Source organism: Sinocyclocheilus grahami, unplaced genomic scaffold (assembly GCF_001515645.1).
Source record: "Sinocyclocheilus grahami isolate Dianchi unplaced genomic scaffold, SAMN03320097.WGS_v1.1 scaffold70.1, whole genome shotgun sequence".
Taxonomy (NCBI): domain Eukaryota; kingdom Metazoa; phylum Chordata; class Actinopteri; order Cypriniformes; family Cyprinidae; genus Sinocyclocheilus; species Sinocyclocheilus grahami.
This window is the reverse complement of record NW_015505249.1, coordinates 1,246,206-1,264,284: the sequence shown is the minus strand read 5'-3', so window position 1 is coordinate 1,264,284 and position 18,079 is coordinate 1,246,206. Positions and strand designations below refer to the sequence as shown.

The 18,079-nt window shown below is 34.0% G+C and overlaps 1 protein-coding gene across 1 annotated transcript in view; it reads left to right on the top strand.

Moving 5' to 3' along the window:
• The window catches only part of LOC107585434 (electrogenic sodium bicarbonate cotransporter 1-like), a 61,030-nt gene that overhangs the window by 35,422 nt on the left and 7,529 nt on the right, over positions 1 to 18,079 (top strand). The window contains exons 7-18 of the mRNA XM_016272452.1: positions 403 to 498; positions 979 to 1,055; positions 3,509 to 3,666; positions 4,487 to 4,574; positions 4,659 to 4,813; positions 5,410 to 5,526; positions 7,842 to 8,016; positions 11,677 to 11,810; positions 14,638 to 14,689; positions 15,657 to 15,770; positions 17,052 to 17,213; positions 17,414 to 17,592. Coding sequence (XP_016127938.1) covers positions 403 to 498; positions 979 to 1,055; positions 3,509 to 3,666; positions 4,487 to 4,574; positions 4,659 to 4,813; positions 5,410 to 5,526; positions 7,842 to 8,016; positions 11,677 to 11,810; positions 14,638 to 14,689; positions 15,657 to 15,770; positions 17,052 to 17,213; positions 17,414 to 17,592 — 1,507 coding nt within the window. The remainder of the gene's footprint in view (positions 1 to 402; positions 499 to 978; positions 1,056 to 3,508; positions 3,667 to 4,486; positions 4,575 to 4,658; positions 4,814 to 5,409; positions 5,527 to 7,841; positions 8,017 to 11,676; positions 11,811 to 14,637; positions 14,690 to 15,656; positions 15,771 to 17,051; positions 17,214 to 17,413; positions 17,593 to 18,079) is intronic.

Genomic DNA, 18,079 nt, shown 5'->3' with positions numbered 1-18,079 from the left:
TGTAATTAAAGTCAGTTATATAAATTAGTGTGTGTGTGTATATGTATATATATATATATATAGAATCTCAGATTCAAAGCAGTCGTTTCAAAGCTTCCCCAACACTGGGGAACAGTTTCTCCTGTTTCATAAATAATCCATTCTTTCAGAAAATGTTGCTGTGCCTTCTTTTCAAACTCTGCTTGGTTTTCCTAAATGTTGTCTATTTTCATTTTTATTCAGTGCTCCAATTGAATTCTGAATCAGCGCTTTGAACCAGATTTGTAATCGATTTCTTTGCTCTAATGCTTTCTTTTCTCTCTTCCCTGTCTTTCGTCCCTCCCACGTGTCTTGATTGACATGCATGCACCCTGTCTTCCCGTGTGTGTGTGTGTGTGTGTGTGTGTGTGTGTGTGTGAGAAGCGCGCAGTCCTCTCGATCACTCTGTGCCTTGCTTTACCACCTTAGAACCTGACGAGCAAATTCAGATGCAGAGAAGCAACAGCATGGGACTTCTCTGTAAGTCTGTAGCTGAAGATTCAGACTGATTCATGCTAGATTTGCTAATCTGTGGGTCTAGAGATGAAGAAATATACTGTAGTCTGGTTCTTTTTGAAAGATCAGCTCTAGTCCACTGTATTTCTGCAGATATGGACCGAAATTAATGATTTTGTGTGTGCACAATATTATAAACGCTTAAAGAAACTTTTAAAAGTAAAAGTCGCCTTAAACTTTAGTTTAAAAATAGTAAGTAGTAATTATGCTGAAACACATGAGTGTTTCTATGACTGATATTTATTTTGACAATCTCTTAATAAACCACTGCATTAAAGGATTACAGTTTTATGTAAGCTGTCAAACAAGTTACTAAATGAATCTATTGTGAAGTAGATACACAAAATGACTTTTATGTGAGACTCTTGGGCCTCTTTGTTTGTATTTTCCAGTGTTTTAGCAGCTGATCAGTGTTTGACCTTTGACCTTGTGTGACCTCTGCAGGTAGTCCGACCACGGCCCATCGTAACCTGACCTCCAACAGCCTGACTGATCTCTCAGACAAACCTGAGAAAGACCAGGTACTGTGAAGTGTGTTTCTGTGCGAATGTAAGTGTGTGAACAGTTTTGCCACATGTAGAAGTATATATTCAATCTGCAAGAAGAATATTATCGGGTTACATTCATCTAGGTGACATTTTCCCCAAATTCAAAAAAAAGAAAATATTTTTTGGACAATTAACCACATTTCCTCCAAAATTATATTTATAAAATATATAATAGATAACTTTTTTTTTTTTACTGTGCATACAGTCCAGTTTTTATATAAATCCCATTATTCTCAATGGTTATTCTCATTAGATTATTATTTTTTATTTTTTTAAATCAGTAAATACTACCATGATATATAAATACCTGACAATGTAATAATATAATAATGTAAATGTAATTTAAAAAAAATATATTATAATGTAGTATATATATTATATAATAATAATACTTATTTTATTTTTATGTATTTTTAATTATTTTAAATATTTTTTTGCATCATTTTAAATTAAACTCAGTTATGTAAATTAGAGTGTTTTCCATTATATTTTGGTATTTAGCTGCCAAACAATTTTTAATAAAGACATATTTCTTAAATATATTTTAAATAATAACACCTATAGTAATGATCTTTAAATTAATACACGCACACACACACACACACACATGTATACAATTTAAATATACATGCTTCGTAATTCAATGATACAATAATGCATATTTATTTAAAATATTATTATTATTTAATTTAAAATATTAACTTGTTATCATCCACATTTAACTAATATTAATAATAATTGTATCATTGAAAAAATACTACCAAAATAATTTATTTTTTGCATTACACTAAAGAGAATTATGGGGAAATGTGCTTAATCACCATGAAAGTGATGGTTTTAAAATAGGCTTCATTTTCTTGACAGTTTTGTGGTATTTTGTCAATATGGGGTGCTGTGTGTACATTAATGAGGAAAAAAAAATTTACTTAAATGATTTTAGCAAATGGCTGCAATATAACAAAGAGTGAAAAATTTAAGGGGGTCTGAATACTTTCCGTACCCACTGTATATATAGCCAGGTGTGTTTTTAACAGGTTTTGTGAGATTCTCCCACCAAGCGTTCATTAGAGACAGGATTGATGCCTGTTGGCTTCAGTCCTGGGTGTGACATCTCTAGGACAGGAATGAGCGCAAAAGGACAAAAATAAACTCTTTTTCAAACACAGTAGCACACAATTGAAACTCAGTGGCTGTCTTTCACACAAGGCCGCTGTCGTCAGTTGTGTCAATGTTTGTGGATTAGCGGGAGAGCTTTGTCAAGCGCACAGAGCTCTTGTTGTGTGTTATTCACACTGCTGTAATTATACTGATAACCTCAGAAGAAAAACAGCCAAACTGCAAACATTGCACACACACAAGGCCTCTTTTGTGTCTGTGTGTCTGTGTGTGTTCAGGCTGGATGTCATCCCAGAGTTTAGCGCTAATGAACTGCTTTTGTTTATGCTAGTTGTGAGCTTGTTCCACGCTGCTTAAGTCTTATCAGACTTTTATATTCCACTGAAATATGACCTCAAATATAATCTCATGAAGAAACATATTGCTTCTTTTGATCAATTCTTTATTAAATTCAAAAATCAAAAAAATCAAAGTAGAGTTTAATATGGATCAGAGATATAATATATAGTGAGATACACTGAACAACTTTATGCTTCCATTGTAAATGTATTACTTTAAATACACTTTCCATTTATGCAAAATTATTTATTTTCTGTGGTAACTAACTGCATGCTTTAAAAATAAGAGCCAGGAAAAATGTTGTGATTGTTAGCTAAAACATTTAACAAAATTATTAAAAATAAAGCAGAGATCATGTAAATTAATATAAATAATACATGGAAAACATAAACAAAAATTGAATTAAAATGAAATAACTGAAATGAAATAGTTGAAGTAGTAAAATTACTCAAATTAAATATGAAATTAAATAAAGTAGAAATAGAGATGTTTGAGAGAAACAGAAACTAATAAAAAATATCAAATACACATAACAAATTTACTAAAAATGAAACTTGAAAATATTAAATAAAAAATAAAAATAAATGTTTAATGCATAATTCTTTAATATTTTATAAACTATTTATTTATTTATATTTTCATTATGTTTATTTATAATATTAAATTATAAATAAATACTATTGTAATACATAAAAATATTAAAATAACACTGGCCTGAAAGAGTGAAAAATTTAAGGGGGTCTGAATACTTTCCGTACCCACTGTATATTGAGTATATATGAGTATATATATGAGTAACATCATGGGCAATTTATTATACAAGATCCAACAATATTTGCATTATAGATGCAATATTGTTGGAGGATTGGCAACATCTGCAGTAATAAACACGGAGTGATTTTCATAGTATCCATAAACCATAAACAAAGTTAATTTAGTGAAAAATCTATTTTTTTTGTTTATCTCTCCAGTTGAATAATAAATTCATGAAGAAGGTTCCCCGAGATGCAGAAGCGTCAAATGTACTGGTCGGCGAGGTGGACTTTCTGGACACTCCCTTCGTGGCGTTTGTGCGTCTCCAGCAGGCCGTCATGTTAGGAGGACTCACCGAGGTTCCTGTTCCCACACGGTAACACACTGAAATAAAAAACTGCTGAAAATAACAGATTTGGAGAAATGTAGCATGACATCACTTGCTCACCAATGAATCCTCTGCAGTGAATGGGTGCCGTCAGAATAAGAGTCCAAACAGCTGATAAAAACATCACAAGTAATCCACACCACTCCAGTCCATCAGTTAATGTGTTGTGAAGTGAACAGCTGCACAAAAAGACGTTTTTAACTTCAAGCTGTTGCTGCTGGCCAAAATGCGAGTCCATAATCCATAACAACACTTCCTCCAGTGACAAAGTCCATCCCCTGTCTTCTTACATCGAAATACACTGACATACTTATATTTGTAACTGTTTTGGACTGTTTTGACTTGTTAGTAATCTGCATATTTCTCTCCTGATTCAGACTGATGACTTTTTCACTGGAGAAAGCAATATTATGGATATATAAGTCTTTTATTTCAGCAGGAAGCAATGGTTTGAAGTTAAAAAGACCTTGATGGATTTGTTTCTTACAAACACGCAACTTTTCACTTCACAAGATGTTAACTGATGGACTGGAGTGGTGTGGATTATTGTGATGTTTTTATCAGCTGTTTAGACTCTCATTCTGATGGCACCCATTCACTGCAGAGGATCAGTTGGTGAGCAAGCGATGTAGTGCTACATTTCTTCAAATCTGAGGAAGAAACAAACTCATCTACATCTTAGATGGCCTGAGGATGAGTTAATTTTTTTTTAGCAAATTCAAATTTTTAGGTGAACTCTTTCTTTAAAGCTGTGCCATTCACATCCATCACTTGTGATAGTAATAACAATATCTGTTTGTATTTGTAGGTTCCTTTTTATTCTGCTGGGGCCCAAAGGAAAGGCCAAGTCATACCATGAGATCGGACGTGCCATCGCCACGCTCATGTCTGATGAGGTGTGTTTATGTGCATGCTAATATAATATTTAGGTGATTTTAGCTGAACTGTGGCCTAAAGCTGTGCGCTTTGGGCTCCTGCAGGTGTTTCATGACATAGCTTATAAAGCGAAAGACCGCGGTGACCTGCTGGCAGGCATTGATGAGTTCCTGGATGAAGTCATCGTGCTTCCTCCAGGTGAATGGGACCCTGACATCAGGATCGAACCTCCTAAATCCATCCCGTCTGCAGATAAACGGTACCAGCAACCAGTGACCATACCAGACCGCCCTGCATCATATCTGATGAATGAAATCCAATACTTGTTGTTGCTTACTAATTTTGGGCTGCTGATTCCAAAAATAGTGTCTGTTTTGCTCAAGCGTGTCTCTCTTTCTCATAAAATATGATGCATTTTTGCTTTTGACAATCATAAAAAAGTAAAAAAGTCTTTTAGTCAGCAGAAACACGTGACCCCTGTCTGAATCTGAGCCAGATTACAACTATTTATTCAATTCTCAGGATTTTCACATTTATGAATGACACTGAAGAAATGAATTTTTGCCTAATCCTGATTTTTACACGCCTTTGCAGATTATAAGTTAAATTAAACATTTTGAATGCTTCTTTTTGTCATCAAAACATTTGATGTTTAATTGCTTTTTTTTGTTTAATAAGTGCATTAAAGCTGATACATATATATAATTGAAAATCTTCATTCCTTTTTTTGTGAAAAACTGTATGTGATGCAAAGTTTTTATTGGTGTTTTTGAATCAGCATCATCAAATTAGGTAATATTAAAACGAAAACCAATGAAACTTAGTATGTGTGTGTGTGTGTGTGTGTGTGTTTAGTAAAAACAATATTGCCGGAGGGGAAAGTCTTCAGATGAACGGCGGTACTCCTCATGACGGGAGTCCAGCAGGCGGCGGTGGCCACTCGGTCGGTGATGAACTCAAATTTACTGGCAAGTAAGTATATAAACACACACTAATACATGTTCATGAACACTTGCTTTATGAACAGTTAACTTGAGTTTATACTGACCTTTGTTATTTCTACACTGTGAAAAGTTCAAAAAATTGCAGTTATTGTATTTACACAATCATTCAAAAGTTTGAGATTTAAGAAACTTTTATGTTTTTGAAAGAGCTCAAACAAGGCTGCATTTATTTGATCAAAAATCTAATAAAAACAGTAAAATTGTGAAATTCACAAGATGTTAACTGATGGACTGGAGTGGTGTGGATTATTGTGATGTTTTTATCAGCTGTTTAGACTCTCATTCTGATGGCACCCATTCACTGCAGAGGATCAGTTGGTGAGCAAGCGATGTAGTGCTACATTTCTTCAAATCTGAGGAAGAAACAAACTCATCTACATCTTAGATGGCCTGAGGATGAGTTAATTTTTTTTTAGCAAATTCAAATTTTTAGGTGAACTCTTTCTTTAAAGCTGTGCCATTCACATCCATCACTTGTGATAGTAATAACAATATCTGTTTGTATTTGTAGGTTCCTTTTTATTCTGCTGGGGCCCAAAGGAAAGGCCAAGTCATACCATGAGATCGGACGTGCCATCGCCACGCTCATGTCTGATGAGGTGTGTTTATGTGCATGCTAATATAATATTTAGGTGATTTTAGCTGAACTGTGGCCTAAAGCTGTGCGCTTTGGGCTCCTGCAGGTGTTTCATGACATAGCTTATAAAGCGAAAGACCGCGGTGACCTGCTGGCAGGCATTGATGAGTTCCTGGATGAAGTCATCGTGCTTCCTCCAGGTGAATGGGACCCTGACATCAGGATCGAACCTCCTAAATCCATCCCGTCTGCAGATAAACGGTACCAGCAACCAGTGACCATACCAGACCGCCCTGCATCATATCTGATGAATGAAATCCAATACTTGTTGTTGCTTACTAATTTTGGGCTGCTGATTCCAAAAATAGTGTCTGTTTTGCTCAAGCGTGTCTCTCTTTCTCATAAAATATGATGCATTTTTGCTTTTGACAATCATAAAAAAGTAAAAAAGTCTTTTAGTCAGCAGAAACACGTGACCCCTGTCTGAATCTGAGCCAGATTACAACTATTTATTCAATTCTCAGGATTTTCACATTTATGAATGACACTGAAGAAATGAATTTTTGCCTAATCCTGATTTTTACACGCCTTTGCAGATTATAAGTTAAATTAAACATTTTGAATGCTTCTTTTTGTCATCAAAACATTTGATGTTTAATTGCTTTTTTTTGTTTAATAAGTGCATTAAAGCTGATACATATATATAATTGAAAATCTTCATTCCTTTTTTTGTGAAAAACTGTATGTGATGCAAAGTTTTTATTGGTGTTTTTGAATCAGCATCATCAAATTAGGTAATATTAAAACGAAAACCAATGAAACTTAGTATGTGTGTGTGTGTGTGTGTGTGTGTTTAGTAAAAACAATATTGCCGGAGGGGAAAGTCTTCAGATGAACGGCGGTACTCCTCATGACGGGAGTCCAGCAGGCGGCGGTGGCCACTCGGTCGGTGATGAACTCAAATTTACTGGCAAGTAAGTATATAAACACACACTAATACATGTTCATGAACACTTGCTTTATGAACAGTTAACTTGAGTTTATACTGACCTTTGTTATTTCTACACTGTGAAAAGTTCAAAAAATTGCAGTTATTGTATTTACACAATCATTCAAAAGTTTGAGATTTAAGAAACTTTTATGTTTTTGAAAGAGCTCAAACAACGCTGCATTTATTTGATCAAAAATCTAATAAAAACAGTAAAATTGTGAAATATTAATATAATTCAAAATTCAATTCACTTTTCTATTTGAATATATTTTAAAATGTCATTTATTCCTGTGATCAAAGCTGAATTTTCAGCATCATTACTCCAGTCTTCAGTGTCACATGACCCTTCAGAAATCATTCTAATATGCTGATTTACTGCTCAAGAAACATTTCTTATTATTATCAGTGTTGAAAAGTCATATTTTTTTGTGGAAGCCATGATTTCAGGATTCTGCGATGAATAGAACAGTATTCATTTGAAATAGAAATCTTTGTAACATCATAAATCTCTTTACTGTCACTTTTGATCAGTTTAATGTGTCTTTGCTATAAAAGTATTCATTCATGCTTAATCAGACCCTTAATACTTACTTTTGTTGTATGCCATATTAAAAACAATTGTAATTTTTTTTTTGCTTTAATAAAATAAGTTATTTTTTCAGGTTACCTGACCAAACATTTTTCAGTAAGAGAAAACAATCTCTTGCTCTTGTAGGTTTTGCGGCGGTCTCATTCTGGACGTCAAGAGGAAGCTCCCGTTTTATGCCAGCGACTTTTACGACGCTCTCAACATACAGTCGCTGTCTGCCATCTTGTTCATTTACCTGGGAACCGTCACAAACGCCATCACCTTCGGAGGGCTGCTGGGAGACGCCACTGACAACATGCAGGTTCGCGTCTTTTTCTGAGTGTCTTATCGCTGTGAGTTTGTATTATACTAGTGTCAGATGGTTCGGCTGAGCTAGGTTTATTCGGGAGCTCGATTTGTTGTGTTCACAGCTCTGGGGATTTAAAGGAGACATAAGCATGATGTTTCCACCCCCATGCTTCACAGTAGGTATGGTGTTCTTTGGATGCAACTCAGCATTCTTTCTCCTCAAGTTGAGTTTTTACCAAAAAGTTCTATTTTGGTTTCATCTGACCATATGACATTCTCCCAATCCTCTTCTGGATCATCCAAATGCTCTCTAGCAAACTTCAGACGGGCCTGGACATGTACTGGCTTAAGCAGGGGGACACGTCTGGCACTGCAGGATTTGAGTCCCTGGCGGTGCAGTGTGTTACTGATGGTAGCCTTTGTTACTTTGGTCCCAGCTCTCTGCAGGTCATTCACTAGGTCCCCCCGTGTGGTTGTGGGATTTTTGCTCACAGTTCTTGTGATCATTTTGACCCCACGGGGTGAGATCTTGCGTGGAGCCCCAGATCGAGGGGGATTATCAGTGGTCTTGTATGTCTTCCATTTTCTAATAATTGCTCCCACAGTTGATTTCTTCACACCAAGCTGCTTACGTATTGCAGATTCAGTCTTCCCAGCCTGGTGGAGGTCTACAATTTTGGTCTTGGCCATGGTGGAGTTTGGAGTGTGACTGTTTGAGGTTTTGGACAGGTGTCTTTTATACTGATAATGAGTTCAAACAGATGCCATTAATACAGGTAACGAGTGGAGGACAGAGGAGCCTCTTAAAGAAGAAGTTACAGGTCTGTGAGAGCCAGAAATCTTGCTTGTTTGTAGGTGACCAAATACTTATTTTACCGAGGAATTTACCAATTAATTCTTTAAAAATCCTACAATGTGATTTTCTGGAATTTTGTTTTCTCATTTTGTCTCTCATAGTTGAGGTATACCTATGATGAAAATTACAGGCCTCTCTCATCTTTTTAAGTGGGAGAACTTGCACAATTGGTGGCTGACTAAATACTTTTTTGCCCCACTGTATTATGCCCCTTTTTACAATATGTAATATAAGTCTCTGGTGTCCCCAGAATGTGTCTGTTAAGTTTCAGCTCAAAATACTCCACAGATCATATATTATATAATTTTGAAAATGCCTATTTTGAGTGGAAGCAGAAACACGCTTGTTTTTCGGGCCTGTCTCTTTAAATGCAGATTATGCCATTATAGCTCGTACCTGCTAAAAACATCTGTTTTGGTTCTGATTATCATGTTTATCGCACTGAAATCGTGCGTTTTAAACCATATGAGTTTAAACTTCAGATATAAGATTTTCTGCTTCACACATCCGAAGCACACGGACAGAAAGCGGCTGTCACAGCATGTGAGTACTAAACTAAGTTCTCATTCACACAAAAGTTCACGTTAAAAACACACACGAGTTACGAAAACAGTCGATTATGTCTGTGAAGGTAAACAGCTGGGAAATAAATTGCATGTTTATTTTAGATCTGTGTGTCAGCAGCAATATACAGTAAATAAATCAATAAATCCACTGCTCGTCTCCTCTGAGGCTGGGACTCTAAACAGTGTTCTGTGCTCGTCTGTGCAGCCAAAGACAGAACAGTTAGCATGTTTTGCTCAAACTTTCGTCATGGCATTCGAACTGGTACACCGTTGTCGCTTGCTAAATCAAAATGACGGTGCCGTGGGTGTAAACTTACAGATTAAGGGGCGGTAATATTATAATGAGAGCCACGTCACCAAGGGAGCGAAATCGGACCGCTCGTTTTCTCAGACGCTTGCAGAAAAATGCTTACCAAAACAAAGTTACTGGGTTAATCTTTTTCACGTTTCCTTGGTTGGTAGATGCACCGGGGACCTGATTATAGCACTTAAAACCTGAAAAAGTCAGATTTCATGATATGTCACCTTTAAAGGCCACAGACAGCTGTTTGATTATTAAACATGTCACGTCAAACATTTGTCATGTGTTCCCTAGATCGGCCGTTTGGAAACAGATGTACATGTTGGGATTTGATCCGTGCTATACTGAGAGTGACTTTTCTTCGAACAACTGTGTGTATAAATAGTGTCAGGATTGTGCGTTGTACTTTCAGACATGTGCAGTGACCGCAGAGTTTGCGCATATATATTTAGCAGTGCATGTATATGGAGCAGGCTAAGGAGGATCAGCTATAAATAGCCTCAGATAACACACAAGCGCACACACACATAAAATCACACAAATACACTTCAGAAAAATCCCTCTAAAAGAATCCTTCTCCTGACCTCTGCCCTTTACCTATAAAGCCTGCCTCAGATACGCAAATTAAAGCTTTAGATGCAGATTGCAGGTTGGCGAATTGATTTTTTATAAGTTTAAAAAAACCTTGAAGATAACTTGTGTTTGGAGGTAAATATGTATACATATCAGATACGTAAACACAAATCTGAATGCAGAACAGTTTAAATATGCTGTGATGGGCCTTTGGACCATGTAAGTTGATGGGATTTTAAAAAACATTACTGTTTTATCAGTTTTAATGATAAAAACAAAAATATGTAATAATGATAACTAACAATAATTTATATATTTATTATTAATTAATAGTAATGATTAAATATATTATTATAATTTATTTACTTTTTAAATGTTGTTGTTATTATTATTATCGGCACATTAATAATAATTAATCACGATGAATGATTCTTTCACTATCCAACTGAAGGCTTATTGTCATTTTAATGGTTTGTTGTTCAACGATTTATTGAATTAATAATAAACAGCAACCATTATATAATAGTAATAATCATAATAATACTTTTTTGTTATTAAGAATAATTAATGATTATTATTATTATTACATTTTAAATATACATTATTATTATTATAAATTAACATAATAATCACAGTTAATAATTCATTCTCCCTCCAACTGTAGGCTGTTTATCATTTTAATGGTTGATTGTTCAGTAAATTATTGAATCAATAAACAACAACAATAAGAATAATTCATGTATTTTTAATAATTATTTATTATTCAGTGTATTATTATTAGTAGTAGTAGTAGTAATATTGTTATTATTTAATTATATTATTAATTAAATTATTAATAATAATAATGCATTATACTATAAAAAAGTCAATAAAAAATAGGGCCCAGATGTACTGTGTTAATATGAAGGGATTTTCCATATTAATTGTTTTGTAGGTGTTTTACTCATATTTTTGAATTATACATGGCATTGTGTTGTTTTTTTAGGGTGGAAGAAAAAGTCCATAAACTTAACAGAAAATGTCTTGACAGAAATGTTTTTGTGGTTTTTCCATGGATTGTTTTCTTACTGTGTATGAGTGACACACTTAAGTTTAATAGCTAGAGCTTTGTTCAAATCGAACTAATCTATAGTATGAGCAGATGCAACAGTGATGCTTACGTGAGAAAGTGTTGGAAACAGGCGTTTGGCTGAATAAGCACTTTCAGATTTGACTGTGAGGCAGAAATGTGCTTTTGAAGAAACAGCTGTCGTCACATACGGGCTCGAATCTGATAAGAGTTGCTGTTTTAGTGCTTTCCCGCAGACATGCCTTCAAATGCACTACCTTCGCTGTAGTTTTTCCGCTTGACGTCGGTGTTTTTGTCTGTCTGTGCAGGGTGTGTTGGAGAGTTTTGTGGGGACGGCGTTGGCTGGGGCTGTGTTCTGTCTGTTTGCGGGTCAGCCTCTCACTATCCTGAGCAGCACCGGACCCGTGCTCGTCTTTGAGCGCCTGCTCTTTAATTTCAGCAAGTGGGTGTCACATACACACAGAGACATACTAAAGCATGTGCACACAAGAACATCCGAAAATAATAAGCCATCAGCGGATGATTTTGTTAACAATAGCTGTTAGAAAAAATGTGATATGTGGTGAAATCATTACTACATTACTATATATATAAATACATTATATGTGACCCTGGAAGCTGAATAAATAAGCTTTCCATTGATGTATGGTTTGTTAGGATAGGACAATATTTGAAAATCTGGAATCTGAGGGTGCAAAAAAATCTAAGTATTGAGAAAATCGCCTTTAAAGTTGTCCAAATGAAGTTCTTAGCAATGCATATTTCTAATCAAAAATTAAGTTTGAATATATTTACAGTAGAAAATGTACAAAATATCTTCATGGAACATGATCTTTACTTAATATCCTAATGATTTTTGGCATAAAAGAAAAATCTATAATTTTGACCCATACAATGTATTTTTAGCTATTGCTACAAATATATCCCTGCTACTTAAGACTGGTTTTGTGGTCCAGGGTCACATATATTATTTGAATATATTAATTATCATTATAATTATTATATTATTATTAATAATTATAGTTGCTGCATTTTTACAGTGGGAAAAAGAAAATACATCTTTAATAAATGTTTGCATTAATAATAAAACAAAAAAATATGAATAATTGTTTTTGTGTGTTGTCAATAATATTTCATTTACTCAAGTGTATTACTTTTTAAATATAGAAAAATATATAATTTTATTTTTTATTATATTATATATATATATATTTTTTTTATATATATATTATATAATATATTATTTACTTGTAAAATTAATTATTTATTATTATTATTATTATTATTATTAACCATTAGTCCTCCTGCTGTCAGCTGTTTTTCATATTAATGGTTCTTTGTTCAATAAATGATTGCATTTACATATAAATAAATATATATATATTTATAATTTTTTTATGTATGTGTGTGTGTGTGTGTGTGTGTGTGTGTGTATATAAAATTATTCAATTTTAAAATGTATTACTATTTTTGTTATTTTTATTAAGTTAATATAATAATTAAATTAATAATATCCACAATGAGTAATTATTTTACTGTGCAGTATAGACTGTAGGTTGTTCATCATTTTAATAGTTCGTTACAACTTGACTCATAATAAAAATACTTTATTTGTTATTAATTATTTACTTAAAATAAATATTGTACTATTTTATTCCTATACGATTTATTTGGATTTTTAATAAAAACATTAATAAAAGTCACACAAAAAACAACAACATTTTGCCCGTGCAATCTAGGTTCTTAACTGTAGGCTTTTTTATATTAATTGTTCATTGCAGCTTGATTCATTAATTGATTTGATGTGTTTATATGATTTATTCCAGTCAGATTTTATTGCAAAGCTTATCTGTTTCTCATTTCATTCAGAGAATTGTGTTTAAACATCAGCTTGGATTTGGATCATCCACAAACCCAGACAGTAAATCAGTAGAGTTTATACTTCCTTTCTGTATTGATGTGTCATATTTAGTTTGACCAAAAACAAGCAGCAATCCCAGGAACTCTTGTCATCTGAGGCACAAAACGTTCTGAGTTATCTGGAATCAAGATACATCTTATTGTTTTCCCGTTTCCGCCAAGGTCCCCTCTCTCTCTCTCTCTCTCTCTCTCTGTGTCTCTCTCTGTCTCTCTGTCTCTCTGTGAGGTTTCAGGTTTCTGTGTTTATGTTCCATTATGAATAATTGAGTCAGATTTCATGTCTGCTTCTGCTGGCGTGTATCAGTTCAGCTTCACTGAGGGTTTCCATCTAAAGCGCTGAGTCTAGAATTATGGATTGTCATATATTAGATGAATCAGAAGTTGCATGCTAACATGATTAGTACTTTCTGATCAAAAAAGCGTCTGGATTCAGTCTTTAACACAAGGAACATATGAGAAGAGTCGTTTGGAAATGAATCCAAAAACATATATAACAAATGTATGTGTGTGCTTACATTTTTAATAAATATTAAGAAAAATAAAAATTATAATTCAATTAAAATAAATACAAATAATAATTAAATACACACACACACACATACATACATATTTATGTATAAAATAAATAATTAAATAAATTAAAATGTAATATATTTATGTAAATAAAACAGTATATGTATATTTAATTCTTAATTAAAAAATTATGTTTATATTTATATATTTTTAATATACATATATTATTTTTGTTCTTAAAATGTAAATGTTTATGTAAATATAAATATATATGTAAATGTAATGTAATATTTATAGTGCCTTCCTTTTCTAAATGATTAAAATTAATTTAAAAAATAATAAAAATGTATATGTATATATATTTAATTCTTAAAATCTAAAAATATGTTTATATATTTCATTCTTAAAAAATATTTTTCTATTTTAAGTATACATATATTATTTTTATTTAAATATATATAATATTTAAAATGTAATTAAAAATGTAAATATATATACAGATATATTTTAATGAGTTGGGAGATTTAAAAAGGAGATTAAAAATTGCTTTCAGTTTAGAGCATTGCATTATGGGATCAGTGGCACATAAGTGCTCTGGCTATGTATTAAATATTTTGAGTAAAAAAAGAAGCCCGTCCAGGTAATCCATGCAAAAAGAAAATTTGCATACTCGGTATGCATACTGCATGTGAATTTGTTTCGAAACCAGAGGAAAGTATGACATTTCAAACATATTGCAAATCATTTTTGTTCTCATCCTCTGATTGGCTGATTGTTTTCCTCCTAATCTGGGTTTGTAGGCGGGTGATGCTGATGTGTGTTTTTGATTGGTTCAGGGATAATGATTTCGACTATCTGGAGTTCCGGCTGTGGATCGGTCTGTGGTCTGCTTTCAGACACATGCACTCACACACACAGACACACACATGCACTCACACAGGCACACACACACACACACAGAGACTCACACACACAGACACACACACACACACTCTGATACACACACACACACACACACTCATACACACAGACACACACACACACACACACAGCCTTTAAGCTTCAATCTGAAACTCGTTGCTTCTGAATTAAAGAAGTATTTTGGTTTGGCAGCTGTAATGGAAAATAGTCCATCACTGATCCGTCCAAAAATGCTGTAGCATATTACCAATCTGCACTCATTAAAACATCATAAGTCTCCATTAATCTCCACTAATTAGAGATTAGATTTAAAGATTATAGTTTTCACTTTCAATTCTAGTATTTATAGTGCATTTCGTGTCAATGATCAGTGATGCATTTGTTTTTGTTTTTGATTATTTAGTATTAAATTTACCAATGCAACATGCAGTTTACTAATGAGCTTTTAATTTTTGATTTAGACATTCTTACATCCTCTTTTTTTACATACATGTAAAATGTGCCTGTCCTGCATACGTTTTTAGTTGTTATAACTCTTTTGTTATACTTATAAAACATATAAATCACATTTTTAGTAATTATTAAACATGCTATTCATTTAGATTTGATTTGAGTTGATTTGATTGAGATCAAGTGTTGTCCTATTTTTTTCATTGAATATCTTGCTTTGCTTATATATATGGCACATTATTCAAGTAAAATGGTTTTATATTGATTTTACGTGAACTACAAAAAGTTCCACTTTCCCTTATGCATTTATTTTAAAAATTATAACATAAAATCTGAAACAACAAAAAATACTGATAAAAATGTATAAATAAAAAAATGTATTAAGCTAAATAAAATATGCAGAAAAATGTTATTTTTACATAATCTGAATTGTTTGAACGGTCCATGTGAAGTCATATGCTGAATAGTTGTTTATATTTTGCAGGTCCGCCAACTGATCAGTGACTTCGCCATTATTCTGGCCATTTTGATCTTCTGTGGTGTGGATGCGCTGGTCGGTGTGGATACACCCAAGCTACTAGTGCCAAGTGAATTCAAGGTGTGTGTATGTGTGTGTTGAATGGGTTTAGTGTCTTTGTGAGGGCACTTCTATGTTACAGTAATCCTTTAATAGTCCCAAACCACTCACTGAAGTCTGACACTTGAAACCTCTAATATGTGTGTGTGTGTGTGTGTGTGTGTGTGTGTGTGTGTGTGTATGTGTGTCTGTGTCACAAACAGACACAACTCTACAGGTACGTCATGTGAGAATACAGTGCTTGTATTGTTGCTGCAAAATCTGTATTGGCACAAGCTGAATCAATATAACTTTCACTAGTAATGCTAACAAACCATAATACATGATATAATATATAACAGATCAATAGACAATTTAGTTTCAAATATAATTATGATGCTCATATTTCCATTTAAATGTAGATACTATAACTATATAATATGCATAAATTATATAATCTCTGCTAATGAAAATTATTATAAAGTGAATGTTGAATATATATATATATATATATATATTCTGACAATTTTCAAGCGACAGCTGAAAACTCGCCTCTTTCTTCACTATCTGACTTCATCCTAATAAAAAAACAAATTATCCTTTTCTCTTTTCTTTAATCTTTCCCTGTCTAGCTTGTTCTTATTTGAACAATGCTTGAAACTTGGTATTACGAGCACTTCCTGTGCCTCTTTAAGATGAATCGCTTGATGTATTCCCCAACTGTAAGTCGCTTTGGATAAAAGCATCTGCTAAACGAAGAAATGTAAATGTAAATATATTAGGGGTGCAACGGTTCAACTGACTCACGGTTCGGTTTTAGAGTCACGTTTTCGGTACGGTTCGGTATGTGCTATGTTTAGGGAACAAAACTATACTGCCAAATAAAAATAAAGAAAATAAGAACAAATAATCTAAATACAAGCAACAGCACAAATAAAATAAAGCAATAAGCTTGTGCCTAACAACGCCCCTTGTTAATTGCTTTTATAAAACGGTCATTCCATATACGTAGTAAGGTTTCACAGAATAAAACAGCAAATAAAGTGTAATGATATAAATAAAAACAGTATTCTTCCACCAAACAATGTAGTTCCTCAGAATCAGTTGTGGTTGCAACAAAGTGGTTGCCGAGCAACAGACAAACGTAATTTACAACAGCTTCGAACGTGGCTCAGCCAATCAGAAGCAAGGACCGGAACTATCCGTTTTATAATATATAATAAAATATTATGTTCAAGATACAAACTAAATATAGTATCAATATATTATTTTTTTTATTTTATTTAAATTTCTAATTATCCTGTATTTTTCTACCCTAAATAGCCGACGAGTCCAAATCGTGGTTGGTTTGTTCCTCCATTTGGAGGAAACCCGTGGTGGGTTTACCTGGCCTCGTTCTTGCCTGCTCTTCTGGTCACCATCCTCGTCTTCATGGACCAACAGATCACGGCGGTCATCGTCAACCGCAAGGAGCACAAGCTGAAGGTACAAACGGCTGATGTGATGTTACACAGACTCTGGGGCTGTTGTGGAGTATAATGAGGGATTATGGTCAGAGGATTACACCGCTGCACGCTAACCTAATGCTTACAGGAATCAGATCTCAAACACACTACTGTGCTTAATATGGAGAACTGATCATTTACTATAGGTAACGAGTGTTATTTGTCTCGCTCTGAGTGCAGAAGGGAGCCGGGTATCACCTGGACCTGTTCTGGGTCTCCATTCTTCTGATCGTGTGTTCGTTCATGGGTCTGCCGTGGTACGTGGCAGCAACCGTCATCTCCATCGCACACATAGACTCCATCAAGATGGAAACTGAGACCTCGGCACCCGGGGAACAGCCCAAATTCCTTGGAGTCAGGTGAGGGGAAAAGTCAAAATGCATTGAAATTTGAGGAAAACTTTGCTTAAAGGGTTAGTTCAGCCAAAAATAAAAATTAGGCTGTGTTTTACTCACCCCCGATGCATCCTAGGTGTATATGACTTTCTTCTTTCAGACGAATCCAGTCGGAGTTATATTAAAAATTGTCTTTGATCTTTCAAGCTGTTTAATGCCACTCAGTGGGTGTTGCATGCATCAGTCCAAAAGACGTGAAATAAAAAGCACCCTTCCACAAAAAAAAGTGTCTCACACGGCTCTGGGGGGTGAACAAAGGCCTCCTGTAGCGAATTGATGCGTTTTTGTAAGAAAAATATCCATATTCAAAATGTAATAATCACTTGAATCTAGCTTGCGCTCACAGTTGTAAACGGAAGCAGTTTCGGGGTAATTACGTATGAGGTCAGCTTTGCGCATGCGCCGCTCAGAAGTGACGCACGCGGAAGCGCAGGGGAGAGATCAAAACAAA